This window comes from Musa acuminata, chromosome BXJ1-11, assembly GCF_036884655.1.
Source record: "Musa acuminata AAA Group cultivar baxijiao chromosome BXJ1-11, Cavendish_Baxijiao_AAA, whole genome shotgun sequence".
NCBI lineage: Eukaryota > Viridiplantae > Streptophyta > Magnoliopsida > Zingiberales > Musaceae > Musa > Musa acuminata.
Genome location: NC_088337.1, coordinates 558616 through 585000, shown reverse-complemented (window position 1 = coordinate 585000; position 26385 = coordinate 558616). Strand labels below are relative to the sequence as shown.

The 26385-nt window shown below is 38.9% G+C and overlaps 4 protein-coding genes, 1 long non-coding RNA gene and 1 other non-coding gene across 10 annotated transcripts in view; 2 read left to right on the top strand and 4 right to left on the bottom strand.

The window, feature by feature from the left end:
* LOC135596724 (dol-P-Man:Man(7)GlcNAc(2)-PP-Dol alpha-1,6-mannosyltransferase-like) overlaps positions 1–9393 on the bottom strand; it is a 27397-nt gene extending 18004 nt beyond the window's left edge. For 4 of the 5 annotated variants that reach the window (XM_065088818.1, XM_065088821.1, XM_065088822.1 and 1 more), the window contains exons 1-9: positions 9220–9393; positions 9051–9136; positions 8381–8422; positions 8222–8267; positions 6501–6587; positions 5995–6050; positions 2691–2811; positions 1966–2024; positions 48–119 (exon numbers count right to left, since the gene is read on the bottom strand). In XM_065088818.1, the coding sequence (XP_064944890.1) occupies positions 48–119; positions 1966–2024; positions 2691–2811; positions 5995–6050; positions 6501–6587; positions 8222–8267; positions 8381–8422; positions 9051–9136; positions 9220–9283 (633 nt within the window). In that variant the 5' untranslated portion in view covers positions 9284–9393. The remainder of the gene's footprint in view (positions 1–47; positions 120–1965; positions 2025–2690; positions 2812–5994; positions 6051–6500; positions 6588–8221; positions 8268–8380; positions 8423–9050; positions 9137–9219) is intronic. The other variant, XM_065088820.1, reaches the window with a different exon arrangement.
* LOC135597860 (small nucleolar RNA U3) lies at positions 4597–4817 on the top strand. Its single transcript, XR_010481451.1, has one exon. It is a non-coding gene; the product is annotated as a small nucleolar RNA U3 (small nucleolar RNA).
* Positions 9394–10010: 617 nt separating the features above from the next.
* Positions 10011–14476, bottom strand: LOC103970071 (peptide methionine sulfoxide reductase A4, chloroplastic). Its single transcript, XM_009383708.3, has 2 exons — positions 13820–14476; positions 10011–10463 (listed from the first exon to the last, which is right to left on the bottom strand). Exons 1-2 carry the CDS (start codon positions 14177–14179, stop codon positions 10212–10214), a joined length of 612 nt encoding a protein of 203 aa, XP_009381983.2. The 5' UTR covers positions 14180–14476; the 3' UTR covers positions 10011–10211.
* Positions 14477–14870: 394 nt separating this feature from the next.
* On the top strand, positions 14871–19757 carry LOC135596723 (GTP-binding protein YPTM2-like). Its single transcript, XM_065088817.1, has 8 exons — positions 14871–15095; positions 17560–17632; positions 18319–18366; positions 18456–18503; positions 18861–18932; positions 19020–19175; positions 19301–19404; positions 19487–19757. The coding sequence occupies exons 1-8, from the start codon at positions 15082–15084 to the stop codon at positions 19581–19583; spliced, it is 612 nt and encodes a 203-aa protein (XP_064944889.1). The 5' UTR covers positions 14871–15081; the 3' UTR covers positions 19584–19757.
* A 143-nt stretch (positions 19758–19900) lies between these two features.
* On the bottom strand, positions 19901–21649 carry LOC103970821 (uncharacterized). Its single transcript, XR_010480953.1, has 3 exons — positions 21317–21649; positions 20424–20657; positions 19901–20216 (listed from the first exon to the last, which is right to left on the bottom strand). It is a non-coding gene; the product is annotated as an uncharacterized LOC103970821 (long non-coding RNA).
* Positions 21650–22868: 1219 nt separating this feature from the next.
* On the bottom strand, positions 22869–26385 carry LOC135596721 (H/ACA ribonucleoprotein complex subunit 4-like). Its single transcript, XM_065088816.1, has 2 exons — positions 24345–26385; positions 22869–23098 (listed from the first exon to the last, which is right to left on the bottom strand). Exon 1 carries the CDS (start codon positions 26328–26330, stop codon positions 24405–24407), a length of 1926 nt encoding a protein of 641 aa, XP_064944888.1. The 5' UTR covers positions 26331–26385; the 3' UTR covers positions 22869–23098; positions 24345–24404.

Here is a 26385-nt window from a genome sequence, read left to right as displayed (position 1 = left end):
TCCTAAGAAACATGTTGAAAACATAAAAAAGGAGACCAAGTACATACCAGCAAAAGTTCGATTCCAATTGGTCCAAAGAGCAGCACAGTATCACATCTAAATACGATTGAAGCACAAGTCTGTCACATGAATTAGTTCCACTACTAAGTTCACACCCATGCAGTTGTCATTTCATGATGATAAAAGCTATGCATGTTTTCCAGGCTTCCATTCAAAAAGTAATATGAAAAGGATAAACAAGTCATTATAGTCCTCAAATGTGAACAAGCTAACTTTCAGAAGTAGCAACAGAAAGCATGCACAAACGTATCGATCAACAAAAATAGACCAACCACAGGTTTATGGTATTTTCAATCATTTTCTCTCATTAAAATTACTAACCCTACAATGATTTGATCACTTTGAAAAACAACTTCGCTAAAAGAAGTTCATTCTGCAAGTAGCCTCACAAAAGCATGCTCTAGTGATTAACAATAAATGGAACTGTAACCACCCTTGGGAAACCATTCATGGAGACACTCATTGAAAAGAAAAAGAAAGAAGGAAAAGACATGAGGAACTGAGTTATAGGTTAACATAGATAAAATATGGTCTTAGCATGGCATGCATACCAAAAGATCCACCATTAAGGAAGTTCTGACCACATGTGTACATAACACCTTGTTGAAAACAGTTTTTAATATGCAAAAATATGATAAAAGAAGGATCAAGGCATACTAGATCATATATGAATATGCATTCTTAATTAAGCAACCTGCTGATTTGGCATATGTGTTATTAAATGAAGATTAAGCTTCCATGAGACCCAGAATTGAGCTCCAAACTTGGCAATTCTAGCCCCCGCCAAAGCTTAAAATTCAGATAAAAGAAACTTAGATCATCATCTAGAAACATCATAAATAAAGAAGATTAGATTAAAACCAAATGAAATTAAATCTAGATTAATATCCCCCACTTTGCCGACATATCATTCAATTTGAAGATCAGAATTTAAATTACAAGGATATTTGCAAACAATAATCCGTAATGATGCCACAAAAATAGCATAAATCAATCGCGTGAACAGAATTTTTCCTCTTTGGAAGACAGGCCCATTCAAATCTATATCTACAGATTGGAGAAGGTTAGACTGCTACCCAGAACTTCCAGTTCCAATTACAAATTACATCCTAGCTCCACATCTATTGACACTTGGTTTGGTCCCTACAGATAATAACGCTATGAGCTTCTCATAGGAGCCAACAAAAAAATCACCGAAAGAGAGACTAGGGAGGGTAGTCACATTGTTTAGGAGGCTCAAAGAAAAGGAATTTGTAAAGAATGGGGGAGGGAGAAAAAGAAGATCCGAGATTTCCAGGAAGAGGAAATTGAGCTTTGAAGAAAAAAGGGAAATGAAGAGGCACCCATAATGAACATTTTTTATTCCTCTTATAGATATGAAAATAAGGGTTATGGGAGGCCTATTCACAATAATCCTAATACTCATAATATGACCCAAAAAACCTCCATTATGATAATTAACAACTAACCCCAACCATTCATAAATATCAACCATTCCTTGTCATGTAGCATAATTTTCTTGTGTAAAATTGTGGAACCTAACTAAATGCCAACTAAAAGCAATTTGGTGGAACTACCACAATTAGCATATAAATGGATAAATATGGAATCAACAAAGCCAAATAATTAGCTACTAGTGGCCAAACTAATTAACTCATGAAATAATTTCCAGGTTTTGCAAGCATCTACCACTAAACAATAATTTTACAGATGATCACAACATACGTTCAAACTGATTTCATACACCTATTGATATTCTTACACTTCCTATGCTTTGTCTTTTGTATCAAGGAAAGTAAATCCAATGATAGCCACTTTCGCAGCTATCACATAAGCTTTAAAAAAGAAAGACTTGAAGCAACTAAAAAACAAAATTGTCTGAAGGAATGGGAAAAGGAATGATACCAGACATCTGAGAGTTGCAAATGGATTTCCTTTGAACCAGAAAGAATATGCCAAGTTAACTGCACCGAAAAAATGAGTCAGTTATGCTTTCATAAACACCTAGTTACTTCTATTGAACATCAAAAGTATGATTGACATAATCAAATAGATCCAGGAATGGTGAGGGAAGTCTGTCTTGCTGTCATTCATCACTCATGCAGCAGAAGATACTAGTGTTTTAACTGTTGTGGCCACTAATCTTCTTCACCTCCCAATACCCACAAGATCACCATACAGCTCAGCAAGAGTGAATACCCAACATTATTTCTCTACAACCTTTCATTTGTATTTATCCAAAGAACTTGGCGCCTTTTCTTAATTGAGATGCATCTCGTGGCTTACAGTAAATCTATTTTGAGTTTTGACAATCCAATAAATATGTCTTTGTTCCCATAGGGTTCCTGATATCATTAATGCAGCAAAATTATACATGTTTAATAATTTTTTAAGACTTCTAAATGTTTTGCTCACACCTCCTTCGATATAAGTATATCATAAGATTTTCAACTCATAATGCCATGTTGTCACAAAAACAACCTCAAAAAAGCTTTGAGTATAAAAGTTTTTCCATGTTCAATTGTAATTTTAGTAAAATCAGGAGTAATGCAATACCTATTTCGCATAACAACACTATATTTCTACAATTTTGAAATAGAATGTCAAGATGCAAGGCAAAAGGTGAGCACCTAAGCCAAAAGCTAGTATGTTTGGAAGAGGGCGGGTCGAGTAGAACAATAAGTGAAACTGTATAGCTGTTAATATGGCAAAGAATGCTTCAACATGATATCCAAATTTTCTCCTGACCTGCTAACATTCAAAAAGTCACAGTCACCAGTGAATTATTTTACAAAATCAATATTAGCATTAAATGTAAATTCAATTACAAAAAGTCCAATATTAATGCTAAATTTGTCTCAGTGATCTTGAGAAAAAATAATATATCTCAAGGCACATAATGTGTTCACACTTCCCCCATTTAATTTATCAAAACATTTTATAAAACAAAGAAACACTTTGAATAAAATATATAATCCATGCAATTCCAAGAAAACATGTACATATACCATTATAGCCTGAAACATAACTTCAACAAATCACTTTTTTTTCCAAAAACAAAGTAGATGCAGCCAATTGCTTCCTGTAATCGCAAATAACAAAAAACATATCAAGTCCAAAACTCACTTTTCCCCTGAATGTTATCCTCCTCTAAGCAATTTACTTATTTGCAGTTGTTACTGATGTCAAGTTTTCTCTTAAGTTTTATTTCCTCTTCTCTGATGGTGTGGCTCTCTCCAAGAATATCCCCTTTTTTTATGTTGCTTCATGGATCACAAATTTCTTGTGATGCACACTCTTGACAGTAGTGCAGCTTACAACCTTGACATGCCTCACAACATATACATGATACACATGCACTAACTCATTTGCAAAGCAAAACTCTGTACACTTCTTGTCTTCACTTGATGAGATATGATACTTCATCATCACATATAAAGCACCATTATTCCCAAAATATATAACGCATACCACCCAATATATAAAGCACCATTAGCTCCCACTACATCTTAACCCGAGTTGGATTCAAAAGGTTTCATGGTCCCTGCATTTCCAAATTCTAGCAAATATTAGGAATCCTAAAACAACTTGCAATTTGAAGAGAATCCCTATCTAAACATGGTCCACATGAATAATTCTTTCCTATTCCTATTCTAACTCAATATCCATCGTTAACTCAGTAGGTGCCAGTGATAAGATCCAACCAAAAGATATGCCTAAACATTCTCTTCCATGCCTTATTTTAACATAGATTATGCTTGTAGTGGAGACCTTGGTACTCCAATTCAAGGTTTTTAATACCGTTCCGTACCGTCCAGTATGGGCGGTATGTACCGATCCAGCTGCTGACTGGCACGTGGACCGCCCGCTACCAGGCGGTATCAGGTATTTGGCTGCAGCGAGACGAGGCGAGGAAGAAGAGGGCGTTCGAAGAAGAGGGAGAAGCATCGAGAAAGAGGACCGCGGAGTCACAGCGTCTCAATGAACCTGAGCCCGTCGAACCTCGACGCGAACTTGTCTTCCACGCCCTTTCTCGATCCCGATATGGTGTCGCCCTCCCTCGACGATCACAATCCAGGAGGTAACAGCGAGGAGAGTCGTACCTCTTTAGAGGAGCTCGAGGCGAGGGGATCCGGGGAGGCAACGACGAGAGCAACGAAAGAGGCGACCGCAAGGAAGGCGACGAAGACCCCAGCCTTCTTCATCTTCGAACAGTCTCCTTCATCCACCACCACCGCACGGAGAATCTTCCAATGTCATCTTTCTTCTCCCCACCTCCTTGGCGTCGAAGGCCACAGCCGAGGTGACAAGGAGAAGAAGGACGAGACGACAACAACGAGGCTAAAATTGGTTTTTATATTTTTGTAGGCATACCACTCGGTACCCCATACCGTACTGTACTGAGCAAAGCTCGGTACACCGATACAGTACGAGATTAAAAACCTTGCTCCAATTATTAAATGATAACGCCTCTAAAATAGTTTAATCCTATAACTTGATGACAAACTTGGGTGAGAAAATAAATGAGGGTATTTCTCTTTCATTACTTGAATAGGATCTGTTCTATAAGCTCGAGCAACTGTTTCCGCGAGTGCGAGGTAGACAGGCATCAAAATCTCATTGATGACACAAGACCTCGGGATCATAGCATGACTAACGGCTGAGATCTTGCGAGATCAAGGCTATAGAGAGTCATTCTCAACTAGTAAGCTAGTCTTAGCACTTGTTGGGTCGATCCTAGGGTTGTCTGAAAGACCCAAATGACAATTTGTTGGGACTTTACGGCTTTGTTATTGTTGTTTGTTGTTGTTGTGGCATTTCTCTTTCATGTCATCTTTCCTAGTGTGACTTTCTTTTCTTCAATGTGATTACCCTATTGCACCATACGATGTTCTTGAAATTTGCTCTATAACCACAAAATAAATAGACTATTTTTCACAAACAAGTCATTATTAAGATTGTATGGGTGTCGCATGATCAAAATCATGAACATATTTTTTTGATTGAGACATAAAAGTATATTTTGTACTCCATCCAAGGTGGGTGGTAAGCCAAGTTTGTAGGTCAAATATTCAAACTTTTCTAAGATTTCAAATGGTCTCATGAATCTAGGAATTAATTTGTCATGGATTCCAAATTCCTCCCCAAATAAAGCATAGTTCTTAATCCTAAAACAAACCTATGTGCATGATATAAGTGGTCTGTTCTATGAATCTGGAGATGGAAGATTGTGAATGAACACAGATCTAAAACTATAATCCTCTATACACTTATCATCCATAAACACACACATTCAATGATAAGCGATAAAGCCACTTACTAGTTACTACCAAGGGACTTAACATAGTCTCTCACTGAATCTTGAAGAGTAAAGTCCAACGATATCAAAATCATTCAAATTGAAGGTCAGATGGAATGGATATATCAAAATGAATTCAGTGCATCTATGATTTTGTTTTTACTAGCAAGTAATGATCTATTTCAGTTAGTCTTCCCGGCTGTAATTGCAATCAAGTATAAGTCATCATCCTAAATTTATAATCATATGACCACTTCTAGGTACCTAAATCCAATAATATACTGATGGTTGAAACAATTCAAGCAAAACCCAAATTTCCAGAGAACACTTAAAAATAGCATATGACATGCCATGACTCTTAATTGGATGACACATAAGAGAATAAAATGAGACAGCATAGAAGACAAGAATCAAAAAGCCTCTAAATGGTCATTACCTCCTCTGAAATTCAATAAGTGGCTACACTTACCTCCTCAACACCCTATTTAAATTGTTGAAGCACAAAAAGGGATAAAAAGACTTCAAGAAAATAACAACAAAACAACATTAACAATCCAAAGAAAATAAGGTGTATAAAAGAAAAAAAAATGCATTATGTAAAAATTTAACTCTACAGGATCAAAGATTCAATATACCTGGATCCGAAAGAACCGCAGCGCCAACAACACAATGCAGCCTACCATCATGCGAACTACAGATGGCAAAAAAAATTGATCACATGTTCAAATATGAAAATGGAAGATGCTTCATGCCAACAAAAAAAAAAAAACCTTTGTTAGCCAGTGGAAAAATAATAATAAAATGACTGATGGAAAATTTTCTAAACCACCAAATATGGCAAACTTTGCAGTGGCATAATCTTATCTTATTGAATCCTTTCAACTATAGCTTGTAGCCATGACTGGTTTTCTTTAATGATATGTGAAGCGGAAAGTATCAACATTATAGGCAAGTAATTACCAAGAAGAGGACTCTAAAATTCTAAATTTATTGATACTAGAGTTTTTATTATGACAGGGTGCGAGTAGCAGCACTATCCTAATTGTTAATAACTTAATACAGATTGCAGAAAAAATTCGATATTTTAAAAACATGTTTGAAACAGCTACATAATTCATAAAGAAAAAAAGGCACCAAATACCTGCCAATAGACTGTATATTTTTGGAAGGTGGATAGCATGCATCAAAAGCACAAGTGGTGATGCCAAAACTGAGAAGATTAGTGCACCTAGATGAAAGAGACAAATTCTTGACATTATCAATGATGAAAAATACATTACTAATGGAAGCAATTCATCAAATACACATTCCCATCATGAAATACATGGCAAGGCATCAAGAACCTCATTGTGAAGCATGCATGGTCAAGTATCCCAGCTATAGCCTCTCTAATTTCAGCAGCGAAGTGAAACCTTGTCCAGTTTCGGACTGTTACAACTGTGGGCCTAACAATATAAGACAGATTTGACAAGTTCTTTTACTAAATAACTTCATTCTTCTCCACTTTATAATCATTTTTCACAGTTATTTCGCTTAGCTTCTGATAATTCCCATTTAGAATCTTCAATCCATAAAAAACTTTGCTTAGGACTTACTAGCATTGTTGGTCTTAGGTCTTAAAAACTTAATAAATGCATTGTGCACCAAAACTGTCTCCAATGAAAAATGTATCTTAAATAATTAAATATAAGAATAACAACTACACGCGCATATATGATATGTTAAGCAAAATCAACACAACTAATAATGGGACTTTTTTGTTAAACTTTTGAACATATTTAAAAATCCAATATGAAACATCATTTTCACATGGTAATAGTATACATTTGTGGGAGAGCTATAAGTTTACTAAATAAAAAGTGCATGATATGATATACATTATATAGATAGTTGTCAGAACACAGAAATAATATGATTATCCTAAATTTATTTTGACACAATGTTTGTAAATTCAAAGAAACTAGATTAAATTGGTTCAATTTTAGGAAATAATTCATGTATTTAGAACCTAAATTTGTTTCTATATATAAAACCTCCATTCTAATGAATAATTGTTTGATGGAGTACCCGATTTTAATTGACTGAGGTCCAAGGACACAAATGAATTTGGCTAGCGATTGTAACCTAATGAAATCTAATGAGGATGACAACTAATGATAAAACTCTAGGGTTTTATCTAAGAAAATAGATAGGGATTTGATCGCTTTGAGCGAATTAACCTCCTTTTGATCGTTTCAAGGGGATCAACCTTCAAGTTGACTAGAGCCTTTGAGTTGTATTTGATTGCTTAAGAAAAATAACCAAAGGCATTACATATTATAGAGTTATTAATCCTTGGCCAACTAGGACTAGGATTTCTAACAAAAATAAAAATAGCAATTCCTAATTTGCTATATCAAAGGACTCCTAACATAATTAGAAAAAACTCAAAAACTCCTACTATAACTAGGAAAAACTAAATAGAAAATAAAGATTAAACTAAGGACTCCTAAAATTAAGGAATCCTAACACCTAATATTGATATTCAACGATGACCGATCTAGCAATTCATCTAATCTAGCACGAAACCTCACCAAGATTGCTAATACTCCAAGAAAATAACATGTTTGCAAATTATTTCTCCCACCAAGAAAAAGGGACACAATCAAACAAAATTCTTCTCATCAGCAATATCATCACAACCAGTACATTAGGAAAAGCAAGTATTATCAACATAACAAAATATGAGAAGGCCAAGTTCGTTAAAACTTCAAAGCATAACAAGAAATCACAAAAGGTTCTAAAAATTGCAGTTGAACATTCTCAAGCTATATTAAGCCTACATAATGCAAGCCAGCAACCAGGAAGCATACAAAGTTTTACCCATAAAAGTGCGAGGAACAACACCAGGAAAGTCCAAATGGTCATACTGCAAAAGCAATAAATGATGTTTCAAGCCGGTGATAGAAGTTCTTACATACCTTGAAAGAAAAACACATTGAGAATGTTAAGAAGAACAGATATAAAAATGGTTAATCTTGCCTTATCGATGTGATGCCTGTGATAAAGTATATCATGCATTGCCTAGATATACAAAGACCAAAGACCACCAGTTAGCTCAAGCAACCAACAAAAGTAAAATAACAAACATCAGTTTAACATCAGAGATAAAATCTAAGTAATTTGACCTATTGAAAAAATATATATACATATATATAAACAAAAAAGGAAAAGAGGATATTCTAATCTGGAATAGAAAAAAAAATAAGAAAATAAAATATATTTTACAATATACACATTTTTTTCTCTGGGGCTAACCAAAGAATTGGACACAACAATAAAGCCAAAACATGAATACTTTTCCATGAACTTTCAGTGTATAAAAAAGAAATGCTACCACAAAGTGAAGACAAGAGCGAGTCTCTTGGAGCATGTTTATACTCATATGTATATAACTTGTGCATAAGTAATCTGTTTTTGAATTAATTTTGTGGATATGTGTGCCAAGAACCACCTGATCTACACCTTGAAAATACAATTGGCTGCCAGCATCCCAATGGCTGCATGTATACAAGCAAGGTTTGAGACACTGTCAACTGCCCATAAAGGTCACTGGTGATCTTTCCCCGTAAAGGTCACCGGTTATCCTCCCATCAATACACCGACTTCACCAAGAAGGGGAAGAAACAAGCAACGGTCAAAAGGGGTGTACCTGGACATTGAAGCTCTCTTCAACCTTGGTATAGGGCACCATGATCACGTAAAAGGCGGCAATCGATCCAATAAGCAGGTCCCAGCCTGCGAACGGTTTGATCTCACCGTCAAAGAAGGATTAAACCCTAAACGACAGAAGGATTCGAGGAGAAGAGAGTGAGGCTCACCGAAATCTCGAAGATACTTGGAGAATCCCGAGGAGGAAGAGGAAGGGGGCGCGGTCGTCGTCATCTGCCCGAAGATCTAATTATTCGTAAACCGATGTCCCCTCCGTTTTGGATCGCCGTTCTTCTTGATACCGTCGGTGGAGACGTACGCGCCGAGTACAAGAGTATACTATACTGACGCATAAACAAAAAGGCGAAGAATTAACATAAGATAAACATAGAAAAATAAGGTCAACACTAAGTATAATATCAATTTTATCTTTTTGAACACCTTTTCGAACCTCCTTTGCTTTTTATCCTCAATTTTAGGTAAATTATTAATTTGAACTTACCTCCAATATATCTTGTAAGAAGCATCGTGGATCGAAACAAGAATTCAACTATTATATTAGTTGGTGGAGCACAGTATTCTTCTTCCTCTTCCTTCTCTCTCCCCAGAATAGAACATTACCACAGTACCACGATGGGAATGTTATGCCACACAGATCGAACCTATAGGTTCTACCATGGGCAAACAAAGATTTGGTTCCAAAAATTGCAACCTTGGTTTTGCTAAACAATGATAGCCCGGAATCAAATTTGGCATACACGTCAGGTGATAACGAGTTGTTGGTCTTCCCTCGTAAATTACACAATCGAATGAAGGGAGAAGCTAACACTAAAATGATCTCAAACTGTCTTGGAGAGAAATCAACACAGAATTATCCACAAAGCTTGAACAACAGTCAGAAGAGCCCCTCCTGTTTGTTTAATTCTAACAAATCATTTCCACAAGATTCCAGGTATGCATCTGAAGCAACCTTGAACGATCATAAATCAATTCATCAACTAGGTGACTGGATCTCAATCCACCTTAGTCTTTTCACAAAATGTTTATTCAATAGTCCAATAGATTACAGCTAAGGACAGTCTCATAGCTCCCACACTAGAGTATATTTACATGAAACAACCAGTGGCTGCAAATCTTGATGATTTGGTTATCATTACTCGTTTCATCCATAGCAGCGAATAGGATCACTACAACCTTTAGCAGCGGACTGTTTGGAACCAAAGCGCCCACCTTTCTCCAGATACTGTTGATGATACTCCTCGGCCCTGTAGAATTTCTTTGCAGGAAGAATTTCTGTCACAATCTTCCTTTCCAACACCTCCTGGTGCTTCTCCATAGTTTCTCTGGCCGCTTTTTCCTGTTCTTGTGTGTAGTAGTATATTCCAGAGCGATATTGGGTCCCAACATCGTTTGCCTGCATGCAATTGTAATCAGCAGCTTTTTGAACAATTTGAATGCCAATGATACCAAAGCTACTGCTGACTGAAGATTTGATGCATTTTTTTACAGTACATGAATCTAAACTAATAAACTTCTTAATGTATCTCTAATACAACAACAGGTCATATTAGTCATAAGTTCTTGGATTTGTAACTCTGCAAATGAAGCCTAGGACAGGCATTGGTTTATGGCCCATAATATCATTAGTTCTTGAATTTGCTATATGTCCAAGGCATTGTTGAAGAAACTTTTCACATTAATACACTATCTCTTAAAGCTCTATCTGAAACACATGATACATCACTGCAGTGTGTGCTTGGTCAGGTTTTAAGAGCACACAACTGATTCCAACAAGAAACTATGCATCACAAGTACAAAGAAAGATAATGCCAACTCGTTGCTTCATGTGATGTCATTGCTAATATCTCCTTATAAGCATAAAGCAAAATACGTCAAGACCAAATCCATCTGCTTGCTGTTGACTGCATATACTTCAATGCATAGCCTCAACAGGAATGTTAAGAACACAATGTGGAATCATATGGAGTTCCAATTTATCCTGATCGGTAGCGTTTATAAACTAGATTTGGGCAGTTACCACAACACATGCTGTGCCGATGCATTGCCAAAACAAGTGAGATATCTAATTCAAGTCTATCACTAAAGAAGTGGTTTTCTGAGTTGATACTCCAGGTGAGATTCTAGTGCTCATACTCCCCATCATGTTATTTGCCATGTAGCATGAATCAGCAAGAATGCCACGTCCGATCCAAGCTAAGAGTACATATGGTTCTTTAACATCCTAAGACCAATAAGACCATTGTTAGCAATGGTGCATACTTGATCTATCTTGGACTTGTCCAATATGATCCAAGAAGGCAGAGAATGTTACCATACATGATGGATGGGATGGATCCATAAGATCACTGAGTAGCTAATGAGGCAAGGATAAGTCTTGCTGGAGTCACCTATCATGCAATATGTGTAGCTGCCAATTACCACAGGGGTCTGGCCGAAAAAAAAAGAACACTTTGGTTTTTAAAAAACTTCAGGATCAGTCTCATTACTAGCAAACCTATTTCATGGCTTATTCCATAATTATCTTCTAAGAACAAAAAACTATTTCCATCTAACCTAAGCACACATAAAATAGTGAAATGCACCACCTATTTCCTAAATCTATCATGAAATTGAACTACAATCAGATTCCTCAACTTACTAAAACATGCAACACATTTAATTATGAGGGAATGACCTTGAAACTCTAAGACCTATATGGCCATGTGAACTAATAGAACTTTCTCCCAGAGGTTCTTGCTTCATAAATATGAGCGTGAAACCACTGGTGGGGGACACAAGAGGGTTGGGTGCTATATGCACCCAAGTTCAGTCAACTGATTCACAATCCTATTACTAATGAACATAGTGGGCTAGTTTCAAGGTCACTTCACATAACAAGACGTGGACTTTCCAACTACCAATGACAAAAGGCAATCATAGTTGTGATTAGCTTCTTACCTCAACTGCCTTTTATGAAATTCAACAAGAAATTTCATAGTCAGTGCAATTATTAATCAGAATGTTAGACATCAAGTAGCTGCATTGTTGAGAAGAACAATTTAGCCTTGTATGTCTGAGGCCTTGTGTATTCTGAGAGTACTAAGAATCATTGGTCAGTGTAAAATTGAAAGAATTGAAGAAAAGGTTGAAAAACGGATACTATTGGCAAATATTTTGTCAGGCCCTGCATAGAGCATCAACAAATAAATCATATATTGGGAAAGCATGGGACCTATTACAGAGTCAAACTATGTTATTAAGAATGTTGCAACTATGCTATACTGACAATAAAAGGGGGGCCTTCTTAGATAGCTATGATAGCCTTTAACAGTTTGACTCCTTACCTGGCATAGATGAAAGCATTAAGATAATTCAATAGACCTCTTCAACCAATTTGGCCACTTACCAAGCAGAGATGATAAGACTAAAGATGAGTCAATGGACCTTATTTATGAGTTTGACCCCTTGCCTACCAGAGATGAAAGGATTAAGATGATTCAATGGACCTAAATAGTATCAAACACCATTGACATATATCGCTATCATTCTACGAAGGGGCCTCTTAACATACTATCATAGCCATTAGCAGTTTGATTCCTAACTTAGCAGAGATGAAGGATGTTAGCTCAATGTAATCAAACTAATGTGACTTGCCTGTTCCCAAAAGTTCCAGTGTCTCTTGCTCACTTCTCCTCAGCTCATAGACCAAGTTGGCCTTGTACATCACAGTGTTAATTTTCCTCTGAGAGGATAAAATCCCACAACACAGATAGTCCAGTCCTACACAATTTAGGCTTTAAATTTTCAATTGTGCAACTTGCTTTTAACTTAAACATTGTCAACAAGGTCAATAGTGTACAGCTCATTGGTCCTTCAGACTTAGTTTTCTTAACAAAGCATGAGAATATTTGTCAATATGAAGCACAGGACAATGACTTTGCTTGAGAGAAAGTGCATAATTCAGCGAAAGCTCAACTACAATGCAAATTAGATCGTGCAGCACCATTGCCCATGTGTCTAGACAGAAGTCTAAAAATTGAAAGCTATCTTTGATGACATAACTCGGGCAAAATTCAAATTAGCCATTCTATAGATCATCAACAATGCTGATGAAACTTTCCCAGCTTGCATTCACATTCAAAATTGTTAACAAGGGTAATGACTTTACTCATTAGGTGTTCCTCGCCAATGATATGCACCAAGAAAACAGTGAACATCCACGGTCATCATATATCTAAAAAAAAAGCACAATCTTCACTAGCTCTTCTATAAGATAAACCATAGATACATGTCAAAGTTTCTAAACCTCATTGTAAAGTGTAGCTATACCATAAAGAATCATCTCTTTACATTATCCAGATACTCATCCTTGTCCCCTGATTTCTTTGATCATGCCTATGCCGTCAAATTCAGTTTTCAGACCTGCCAAGCATTTTAACATAAAGACATGCGGGCATATGCAGCTTCCATCTCGAAACTAAGCTATTATTATATTGCATCCAAAATCTAACATTGGATTGCTGGTTACCAAGAAGACCTAAAATTAGGGATTCATGTCAAAGATTATCTGGATTAAAAAGTGTTCAATAGCAAGAGCAATCCAAACAAGAAACATGACAGGTTCACTGAGATCCCATGGACATTTATCACAGCATATGGACAACAAACTCAATCCGACCACAAGAATTAGGATTGTAAAACCAACACTAGAAGAAAGAAGTATTAATCAAAACACAGAATCAAACCTCTGTTGAGGCTCAGAGATGTCACCTGGCGGTTGATAGTGGTAGGGTCATGCCGCGCCCAGAACACTTGGAGCAGGTCATCGTAGCTGCACGCCAGGGGGTCGTACTGCACCCGTACCACCTCGGCGTGGTTGGTGGCGCCGGTGCACACATCCTCGTAGGTGGGCTCGTGGAGGCTCCCCTGGCTGTAGCCAACCTCCGTCTTGGTCACACCGGGCACCCTCTGGAAGGCAAGCTCGACGCCCCAGAAGCAGCCGGCGCCGAACTGGGCAAACTCCTGCCCGGCCGCCGGCGCGTCCTCGTCAGGGCCCTGCGCGACCGCTGACGACGCCTCCGTCGCAGCTCGGCCGCCAAGGCCGAACCCTAACTTTCCCAGCCAGCTCATCGGCGGAAGCACGAGGTCGGGGCGAAGGGTCGAGGGGCTTGCAATTATAGGGGAAAGCGAGGCGCTTTATCGAGAAATTAGGGGACAGCGGTAAGAGCAGAGGACTGGTGGGACTTAAGACAAGGGGCGCACGGTTAGTAGACAAAATCTATGCAGGGTAACTTGCATAGGGAAGTCTTCGAGGAACCATCCACGACCGTGCATCTCACCCAGTTTGTGATCTTGACCGTCCGAATAAATTACATGATTATTAAAACAATGATTGACCAAAACCAAGTTTACGGTCGAGATCAAAAGAAGAGTGGGATGAACGGCTTAAAGGATTCTTTAATGGTTGGCAGTCACAGAAGGGGAACAGAGGCAAGGGTTGGGGGTGAGGTCAGCGGGCGGTGAGGGTGACGGGAAGAGCCCGTGTTTGGGGTTTTGTAATGGACACGTGGTGAGTTGTGGGTTCAAGATTTAGATGGATTTTGGGTGGGGCGAGTGACGGGATCAAGCGATATTGAATTTCCACGCTGCAAAAGATTTTTGTTATTTCTAATATTGAAATTGAAAGCTGACCGATATGACGTGGGAGCCACTCGTGACGGATGCAGATCACCCAGCGCGTGGGCTTCGGGATGATCACAGCCGTTCATTACAATGCCGTGTCCGCTTCTTGCGCCGTCCTCACGTCAACTCTATGCATTGACGTCTTCCCCTTCCTTTTCTCTCGGAATTCGCTCTCGTCCGTTCTCTCTCGCTCGCGATTCGATCTTTTTGTTCGGTTGCTCGGGGTTTCGGAAACCCTAGTGGAGGAGCAGCAGGGGATCCATCGCCTTCGTCTCAGAAACCGCTTCAAGAACCCCGCTGGGGAAGAACGCAGCCGCCGGCGTAGCACCTCCCCTCCTTCGGCCTCCGCCATGAATCCGGAGTAGTAAGTGTTGCCCCCCATCTTGGTGCTGATCTTTACGGGGATGCTGAAATTTGAATTTTTTTGGTTCGGTTTGCAACCTTGTTCTCTAAATCGTTCGTGGATATAGGAGTAGTGAGTTGATCTTCCTGGTCTGGTTTCGAGGTTTCAGTTAGAACTTGGATTTATCGTTTTTCTTGGAAGGATTGCGTGATTATGGCTTATATTCACGGATCTGTGGTATTGGTCGGATCTGTCGGAGTGGTTAGAGATCTGGTCTTTGTGACGGGTCTAGATCCTAGTCTAAAGATTCATGCTTGATTTCATTGCTTGGTTTAGATATTGGTTCATTCATTTTCGCTAATGAAATGATTGCAAAATCGGTCTGGATTGCTTATGTGTAATGGTTCTTTCATGGTTGCTGGAATTTGAGTGTTATTGGGTCATTTTGATCACTTGGATCATAGAAACACTTTCATGTACATTGGAACATCAAAATCCATGTTACCAATAGAATACATCTCTTGGTGCATCGAAGGGAATGAGTTAGATGTGCTAACTTCATTCCCTTGGTTGGTGGAATTATATAGTATTGACAGTTACAAGATGTTCAACATAGACACACTTTTTTAAATATATTTTTGTTACTAGTTGCTTGTGCTAACTCGATCCCTTTTGATTGGTAAATAGAATGCTCATTTAAACATAATATGTTGAAGTTGATGGCCATAAACTAAATAAGAAGTATTAATTAATTTGACTGTTACATTATGTTGATTAGAGACGCACTATGTTAAATTTATAATCGTTATTGGTTGGCTCTGCTGACTCCATCCCCTTGGTTGGTAAATGAAATTGTCTTTTAAACTTGATATGTTGATGGTCATAAAAGTCACATGATGTTAAACATGGAACATGTGCTGGTTACTAGTGTTGACTGCATCCCCTTTGTAATTAAAATTGTTGCTTAAGCATGATATGTTAAAGGTGGATAGTCATATAAGTAATTTGATTGTTAAACAATGGTATACTGTGGCAAATATAGAATTGTACTTGTTGGCTGTGCTGACTCCATCCCTGGGGTTGGTGAGTAAAACGGTTCCAGGACACGATATTTTGAAGATGGATGGTCATGAGCCATATGTACATAGACACTCCATGGACCCTTCTAAACAATTCAAGGATTGGTTCTTGAAATTTCTCACAAACTTCTTCAGTGGAATCTGAGAATCTGCATACATGTACTTGTATGTGACTGTCTGATAACAGTGGCAACATTTATGGTCTTGTAATTGTATGATGTGGAATCTATTCGATCACATTTCTTAGAGCTTAACATTGCTTGGTGGTGTCTGAAACCTCTAGGTTTCAGCCTGGCTTTTTTCAGCTGGAGTCTCTGCTTGTGGTGTTGTTCAAGGCTTCAGTTGGTACCATTACATTCTCTGATTAGCATCAGATTTATGAGTTGGATTTTGCTTTTGCTCACAAATATAGGTCTTGTCCAATTGCTTTGGTCCAAGATTGACAGATATATAATTGGTTTCTTCAATTGTTTTCTTTTCCACTTTCCTCAAAATTAAGTTCCTCTAATAGGAAAATCAACTGATTTTAGGCACAATATCAGCATAAATTAAAGAGAGCATGGACACAAAGGAAGTAGTAAAAGAAGTGAAGCAAGCAGTTTCATTGCATCCTATTTAGGTCTTGCACAATTTTCTTTGGTCCAAGATTGACAGATATCTAATTGGTTTCTCCAGTTGTTTTCTTTTCCACTTTTCTCAAAAATAAAGTTTCTTTAATAGGAAAATAAACTAATTTTAGGCACAGTATTGGCACAAATTAAAGGGAGCATGGGCATAGGTCTTGTACAATTGTTTTGGTCCAAGACTGATAAATATATAATTGGTTTCCACAGTTGTTTTCTTTTTCACTTTTCTCAAAGCTAAGTTTCTCTAACAGGAAAATCAACTAATTTTGGGCACAGTATCTCCATAGACTAAAGAGATCATGGGCGCAAAGGAAGTAGTAAAAGAAGTGAAGCAGGCAGTTTTGTTGCATACTATTTGGGTCTTCTACAGTTGTTTTTTTGGTCCAAGACTGATAGATATATAATTGGTTTCTGCAGTTTTCTTTTCCAATTTTCTCAAAATTAAGTTTTTCTAATGGGAATATCAACTAATTTTAGGCACAGTATCGCTATAAATTAAAGAGAACATAGGCAGAAAGAAGGTAGTAAAAGAAGTGAAGCAAGCAGTTTCACTGCATACTCGCTGCATATACTATCAGTTGTTTGGTCATTTGCTCTTAAGATAATGCAACTTTGTGATGTTGCAATGATGATGTATGTGTCTTATTAATTAATTTGTGAATTTCCAAGGCAAATAAACTGTATCTGGTTTAACTAGCATAGATCATCTGCATGAGGACTGTAGCTTTTCTGGTTTTTGGTGATATTTCAGTATGAGACTCACCTTATGTTTCTTTGCAGTGATTATTTATTCAAGCTTTTGCTTATCGGTGATTCAGGTGTGGGAAAATCATGCCTCCTCCTAAGATTTGCGGTAAGGAGCAACAGTTCTTGAGCTCATTGTTCAATTTCATACTTTTTGCAACCATTTTAATATGAATATTAGGATGGTCACCAGTGCCTTGTTGATGAAGAATGCAGTTAACAAAATTATTTCCAACTAGGTTCTGGTCATTTGACATTTTTTATATGCAAACTTACTGGTGTCCCAGCTCTACTAATGTGAAATAGGATCCTAACATCCTTTATTTTATTTTCTTTAATCAATCAGGAAGTATGCGGGAGTCTTGTTTTAATTGAAACAAGTTTTCCAAACTGATTTATTGTATGGATCTCATAGATGTGAAGTTGGACTCCTTGTAGACTTCTTACCTATTTTCATGTAAATCTCTTGATATATGAGGATAGTTTGTCATTTCTCAGAAACTGACGTGCAGTTTGTGGCCGTTATTCCTAATATTACTGCTTGTTAGGATACTTTGTTGAATAGTTGTCAAACAATATTTGAGTATTGAATGTATCTTTGGCATCAAACACAGCATCTATGTAATATTTGCAGTTGCATGTCCAAAACAATCATAACCATGTAATGTGGAAGTAGGTGGTTACATTTTTATGCTGAGGCTTAATGTGTGCAAAAGCAATTGATCGTGTCTTCAAAAGGCTCTTTCATTCTTGCAGAACTTGATAGTGTATCTTTGTTTTCCCTTTTCTTTGTAGGATGATTCTTACTTGGAAAGTTACATCAGCACCATCGGAGTTGATTTTGTAAGTGATATATATGTGTGTATGTATGTATACAAAACCTATAAAGCTTTTCACTGGAGCTTCTGAACTATGATTTTATTTCCTTTCAGAAAATACGCACTGTTGAACAGGATGGAAAGACTGTTAAACTTCAAATCGTGAGTTTCTTTACCATGGCTTTTATTGCATGTGGCCATGATTATGAGATTGTTTGTGTTTTGCCATTTGATACCAAAGGTGTAACATGGCATATCTTCAATGAAACTTGGATAGTCTATCAGTTAGTAAGTTGTTTGTGATAACAAAATAGGCTGATTCTTATGTGTTATATTATCATCAGATAGCCAACTAAAAACCTGTAGCGTTGGGCTTTTTTTTACCATGATTCGAGTTCTGATAATAACCACCAAAGTAGTTCTCCTCTCTAAATTCCATAATTATTGGTTGTAATTTTGTATTGAGAAGTAGCAATTTTCAATTTGTTCTGATACGGGTCATTATCTTGTCATTGCAAGTGGGATACTGCTGGCCAAGAGAGATTCAGAACAATTACAAGCAGCTATTACCGTGGTGCCCATGGTATCATTGTATGTTCCAACAATCAACTTAAATAAATTTGATGTTATTCCAGAGGAAACTTGATGGATTGTCTAATCGAATCCCTTGAGTTGCAGGTAGTGTATGATGTGACGGATCAGGAGAGCTTCAACAATGTAAAGCAGTGGTTGAATGAGATCGATCGCTATGCCAGTGACAACGTGAACAAGCTTCTGGTTGGGAACAAGTGCGATCTTACTGCAAACAAAGTTGTGTCGTACGAGACTGCTAAGGTATCCCTATTAGCATGACGATGAAGATGCATATGGTTGTTGGGCTTGTGATGTTTTAATCAAATGCAGATTGCTAGAAACGTGTGACTGCAATGATTCATTATTTCTTTTCCTTGTCACGACAGGCCTTTGCCGATGAAATTGGAATTCCTTTCATGGAAGCTAGTGCCAAAAATGCCACCAATGTGGAGCAGGCCTTCATGGCCATGACTGCTGCCATCAAGAACAGGTATCTCACCTCTCTATCTGTATGCAGGCCAGCTTGGAAGTCGAGCATGTCGCCCTTTGTAACTAGTTGTATCCTCGTGCAGGATGGCCAGTCAACCGGCCATGAACGGTGCGAAGCCGCCAACAGTGCAAATTCGGGGACAACCTCTCAACCAGAAGAGCAGCTGCTGCTCTTCCTGAGCATTTATTTTGACAATGGCATGTAAAAAACTAGGTGCGATTCAAATTTATGCTTCTTTCCTATTTTTATGCGGTGATACCATTCTCCATCATATAAAATATTATACGACTTTTGGGAACAAGTGTTGTACAACTTTTGGAAACAGCTTAGTGTGCGGCAAACCAATTGATTTACCTTCTCCTAATTGCTTCCATCGAAATAGTACAATGAAACAGTCGTTGACACGTCAAAGTAATAGTAAATAGTTGAACAAAATGATAAAAAAAAAATATTAAATATTTTTATAATATTATTAATCTTTGGAGAAGACAATAAATACTATCAAACTCCTACAAATAGTCGATAGGAGAACATTAACAGGCAAAATACATCACCATAAATGTAGAAAAAGAATGCAGACATGCAGATTAAGAAGTCAAATTTGTCCACCTCGAAGAGGCGATAAGCTTCTTCATACTCGATAAGCCCAATCATGGCAACAGCAATGATGGCAGATAGAGCCAGCAGGGGAGTGTAGTTGAAGAGAGGTGCCAAGAAGAGCAAGACCAACATCATGCAGATTGACATAACCACATTGGACATTGATGTCTTGCACCCACCATGACAATTAACTGCTGATTTTGAAAAAGGACCTGCAGCACCATGATATAATTCTTTAGCTCAAAAAACAAAAAATGCATTAGGTTTAATCAAAAGCATGATAATGAACAATGTTCTGCTAAAGTTTGAAGGTGAAAAGTGATCTTCTATAGAGATCTGTTCTTCTCGATGATCCATGACTGATTTCTTTTTGGTAAGGTTAGACTAGAGAAAGAGATGGTTGCGGAAGAAGACTTAACTATTCGGATTCCATGATCCTCTGCTTTCACAAGATAAGCGAAGACGCATCCCGATACGACGACAAGCAATGGAAGACTATGGACAGGAAGCCTTTGTGCTTGATGCTGGACTTGTTCTGCACAGCTTTGGCCAGCATGCACAGGAAGGACTTCCACTGGTTTCTGCCGATGGAATCCCCTGCAGATATGATCTCGCCGATCCTGCTCCTCTCCAGCATCTCACATGCATTGAATCTTCAGGAAGAACAATACAAAGCTCATTAGGGAATCAAGTAAGAGAACAGAATCTACGAAAATGATTACACTCTGTAGATGTCAATTGAACGTCTTTCGATCAATTTATCCACAACACTAACGAAGATTTGACCACATAACAAGCTTTTCCTTTCTTTGATCCTCCATAGCTTTTTCTTCCCCCTCCCATTCTGAAACCTTTGAGGACCGATTACGATTTCGATGAAAGAGCTTCTCAATTGTAAAGATAAAACATCGCAGGATATCTTGAATGAATAATTTGGTCTGACAATGAAACTTGTGGAGATTTTATAAGGAACGGAGTGTAGTCATAGAAAGAAAGGAGTTAGGCATTCCATGTGTTATTTTTTTCCTTTTTGGAGTAGCTTGTGACTTCTATGCGATTGACTCACATCTATAAACTGACAAAAAATAGAGAAGAAAACAATGGGTAACGCACAAAACACATTGGTAATATCTTGGATCATCTCAGAAATGAACCATCAATCATCGTTCTTTACCAGTTCAGTGTCATGAAATTGACCACTGATTCGCTAAACCGATCGATTTTGTAAGATCTAATATTCTTGCCCTATGTTTCAAATATAATGGCGGAGCAACATGAGGAGAGAAGATCAAGAGAGACCAACTTGACGAACCTCTCTTTCGCTCCTGGCATCTCCTCCTCCTCCTCCCGGTGGCGGACTGGAGGATGCCACCGTCGGAGTGGTACCCCTGGTCGCCGGCGCCATGATCGATGACCAAAGGCACGGCGGCGCATGAGGCCAGGTTGCCCATGCTGGAGCTCTTCCTCATCACCTCCTCCTCCTCCGCGTCGGCCTCCTCCATGCCTCCCACCTCTCCTCGAACAATACTGACTCCAAATAACTTCAAGACCTTCTCGCTCTTCCCACCCTCCCGTTCCTACTCCATGGCCATGGCCGAGGCCATCGAGCACGAATCTTGATGCATGCCCCTCCAACCCCCCTCCTCTGCCTCCCAAATCTTGATGCATGGAGGAGAAGGGTCGTTTTTTTTTTTTATCTGTAACCCGACTTGGGACGTCAGCCTGTAGGGGGGCATTCCGTGAAGCATCGCAACCGTCCATCAAGAGTGTGTGCGAATCTTGATTGAGACACGCCGAGGTGGGCCAGGCGCACGATGGACGGTCCTACTGGCGATAATACAAACGCGGTAACGGAGCGATGGAGATCGGGTGTCACGTGGTAGACGCAAATGCCCATTGCTTCGGCGTCTAATTACGAAGATGCCTCTCGTCCGATTAACGGAGTGATGACGCAGTAGGACGTTGATTTAAGACACGAACATGATGTAAACACGTCACTGTCATTTCTACGCATCCCATCATAATATTAGACTATCTCATCATGGAAAACGAATCACAAAATGTAAACTAATCTCTTTAAAAGGACATTAAGTCAACCCCACCTCCCTGTAATTATTTTGCCCACAGAAGATAAATAAATTAATAAAATTACTTCTCAAGTAGTCCTCCTCAAATTTAGTTGCTTGCTTTGGCTTTCTCCATGATGTTTTTGGATTACAGGTCTTTTTATGTATATGTCTGCATAGTCCTCGTAAAAACTACGTATGACCTGTATATGCACAAACAAATAAGCAAAGACTCGTGATCGAGGATGGTCGCAATAACATATTTGCTAACTTGGTTTGCACTCTCGTTTTGTCCTTGATTGAATTGCTACAGATATAATCACTTCATGTGTTGCGCTTTCTGTATTTTGGATTTGTATTCGAAAATATTTAAGCGATCAATGGTTGATGTAGATGATCGTCTCCTTCCATAGGAGATATATACGTCAATGTTTAATTATTTGGTATAATGTGAATAATTCTTTTGTCACATGGGATAGTTATTCTAAGATCGTTACAAATTCAACAAAGCTAGCATAGGTGAGTTATCGATTTTTTTTTCTTCAAGAATGGAGAAGTTGGGAATAAGCTTATGTGATTTTGTTTTTTATATTATCCTTGCTTTTGACCACTCTTAGACCACCTTGACCTTGTCCAAGTCGATCTACATTCATATGAGATTTCTATTTTCAAATTCACAAAAAAAAAAAAAAAAACAAAAAAAGACATTTTTTTTTGAAAAAATTTAAAAAATAAATTTTTTTTATAAGAATATCGCCTATGATAATTTTCTCAACCAAATAAAGAAAATACTGAAGATAACCAATTAAGTCAGAGCCTCTACCCAATTGTCGGAAAATATCAATCAATGTAGTAGTAAAACTTCAATTTCTATAGTGCACGGATGGATCAAAGACCACCTCCTACACTACAAATTCTTAATTCCAGATCATGCACTAAAACGTTGCACATCTTCCTCGTCAAGGCCCAAACACCATATCATCAATGACTCCCATGCCGGATCGATGTTCATGTTTGCAATCATCATCCTTCACAAAAAAAGAGACATCATAAATTTACATCCACAGTCCAGACATCCAACCAGTAGCAATAGAAGTTCATCATGAAATAAACAAGCATGTCTGTGAAGTAGAAAACCAAGTGACAATGAGCAAAAATGCAGAGCTGCAAATAAGAAATGCTACTTTCGTACATTATCTTAAGCTGATGATACTTTTTGATATTGGATCAACTAAAATAACAGAGGATAGACTAATCACTACAGTACTGATTTTGGTTATTTTCACCAGCTAGCCAAAAGGATCTATGGTTGGATACTATTGTTGTCTATGAGAGAGAAACAGGGAAGAAAAGTAACGTTACAATACACTACAAATATAATGAACACTGTCCTGTGGCAAAAGGATAAAACAATTAATTAACTTTGTTCACAAGTCCATCTCTAGACAGTCGAAGCACAAGAGGGAACTTTGCCATTAGGTAGTAGCAAAAGATTATGCATATATTACTCAATATTTGCTCTTCAAAAATACAATTGAGCATCCAATTGAGCATTCAAAAATACATGTTACATTATATGAATGAAATCAACATGATGTTTTCCTTTTTTGCCATCAAACCGATTAATAAGTAATATCAACCCAATTAAAATTATATTAAATTCTACCAGCTCGAAGTATTTCTAAATACTATATAACTCATGGTAACGTGCACAAAGTTTCACACAACAATTCATAAACATCCTAGCAGAAAATATATTGGTACTTCACTACAAACATTCAACCAACGAAATTATTCAATCTGGACCAGAGAAAACAATTTTTGCTAGATAAGGGGGATTACGATTACAAAAAAAACTAATTTAGTATAATGCAGGAGTCGAAAAATGAGAACCTTCACTCTAACAGAAATAAGAACATTATGTTCACAATCCAAGGATATGTTCTAATGATTTATTTCTCGAACAATAAGAGTAGGTGATTGGAAACAAACACTACAATCACAATTAATGACAATACCTAACGAATTTAATCATCATGCTTGAGAAGTAGAATAAGAGTTGTTTCCAGTTAATTGAAAAGTAAAAAGCATTTTGACATCTCAACATGATAAATATAACTCATTTCACTAGCACATGATGTTGAAATTTATAAAAAGAAAGCATTTAAAGAGAAATCAAAATCTATGGCCCATAACATGTGCCTTGCATCATACATTACTCTGATTTGCAGAAATGACAAACAGATCTTCGAGAATACAATGCAATTCAATTACCATAGGCAGTTCAACTGAACTGATCTACAGTGCATCGGCAAAATGATATCCTCTGCTTGCTCATGCCGCTGTTTCTTCTGCATTTCGGTTCTTTTTCTTTTTCAACTTCTCACTTTTCTCTTCCTCTTCATTGTTGCCAGTTAAGCTGCCAGTTTCTTCACCAAGCTTGTCCTCTTCATTCTTCTTCTTCTTATTCTTCTTCTTCTTCTTCTGTTTCTCTTTGTCCTCTGTTAACTTCTCTTCATCAGAAGAACCTGCTTTACTTTTATGTTTCTTTTCCTTCTTTCTTTCATTTGCAATGTTCTCCTCATCAGCTAATTCTTCTTCTTCTCTCTCTTTATCCTTCTTCTTCTTCTTTTTCTTCTTCTCGCTTTTCTCCTCCTCCAGTGCTTCCACAACCTCGTCCTTCACCTTCTTCAGATTCTTTGGTTCAGTTTCCAGTACAGCTTCTTGAATTTCCTCTACTTTTACCTTCTTAGAAGCAGGCAGTTCTCCAGCATCCTCCAACTTATGCTTCCGCCCTTCACCATCATCATCTTTATCATCCCTGTCTTTGCGTTTCTTCTTCTTCTTCTTCTTATCCTCTTTCACTTCTTCAATCACTATGTCTTCCTTCTGCACCACCGCAGGCTCTGGTGCTGCAGCAAGGCTGGCAACCATTGAATCCCCTCCTGTTGGAAGCACCACATTCCTGAGCCACTCAGATGGTGTCTTTTCATTCGGCTTCCCATGCTTATCCAGCAGGCCTTCCGTGATCATCTTCTTCTTCATCAGTGCTCTCGGCCCCAGACCCCACTTCCTGGGGTAGGTATCCCGATCCATCACCACTCTCTTTATCTTTGCTACCGATCCATGATCACAAGTTGCCATAACCGCGGTTGTCATTTCAGCAATCCCCAGAGCAATCGCCTCACCTTTGGTGGTCATCAGCACCACTTCCTCCCCAACCTCAATATCATTCTCGAATCTCAGAAGTCCAGGAATCATCAGCTTGGCTCCATAGCAAATAGCATTCACTGCAGAGTCCTTGACAACCAGCCTCTTGTAGCTGGTCAGCAGCACCTCCAATGGCATGACCACTCGCCTCAAGTAGCTCTCGTCCTGGAAATTGTCATACGTCCACTGGGCGTCCAACACATCATGCATGGTCACCATATTATCCTTCTCGCCGAGGATCCCCGAGCGCACCCGCCGCAGCTCCTGCATGTGCCCTCCGACCCCAAGGATCAGCCCGAGGTGGACGCAAAGAGTACGTACATAGGTCCCGGCCTGACAGGAGATCCAGAAGACGACCAGGTGCCGGTCGGGGTCGTACTCCAGTAGCTTGCTCTCGTAGATGGTCCGGATGCGGAGCTCGCGCTTGACAGCGGAGATGAGCGGGGGCCGTTGAAAGACTGCGCCAGTGAGTGTCTCGAGGGCGCGGGCGACCTTGGCGACGTCAGGTACAGCAGAGTGGAGGCGAGCGACGCAAACGTACTCCTTGCCGGCGCCCTGCTGGGACTTGACAAGGCGGGTGGCGCGGTCAATGCAGACGATGAGGTTGCCGGTGACCTTGGGGTCGAGGGTGCCGCTATGGCCGGTCTTCTCCGCGCGGAAGATGCGCTTGATCCAGGCGACGACCTCATGGGACGAAGGGTTGGAGGGCTTGTCGAGGTTGAGGACGCCATAGCGGAGGTACTCTGCGAGGGGCCGTTTCAGTGGGGAGTGTCCAGCGGGCAGTGGCGTGTAGTGGCCGGTACGGACGTTGAGACGGTCGTAGTTCTTGAGAAGGATTGGCCAGTCAGAGGTGTCGACGGCCGGAGTAAAAGATTGAGGCTTGATGAAGTAATCCTTCTCCTGGTCTCCTCCACCGGCAGAGAGGGGAAACGACTGGTCCACGCCGCCGTTGGCGGCGGACCTCTTGTCCTCCTTGCTTTTCGTCTTCTTCTTCTCGGTGGTAGTGGGATGCGAGGAGGCGATCTCGCCCGGCGGCGGTGGCGAGGTCATAGCGACGAGGGAGGGGAGGGGTTTAGGATTAGGGTTTGAACACGTGCAACGGTGA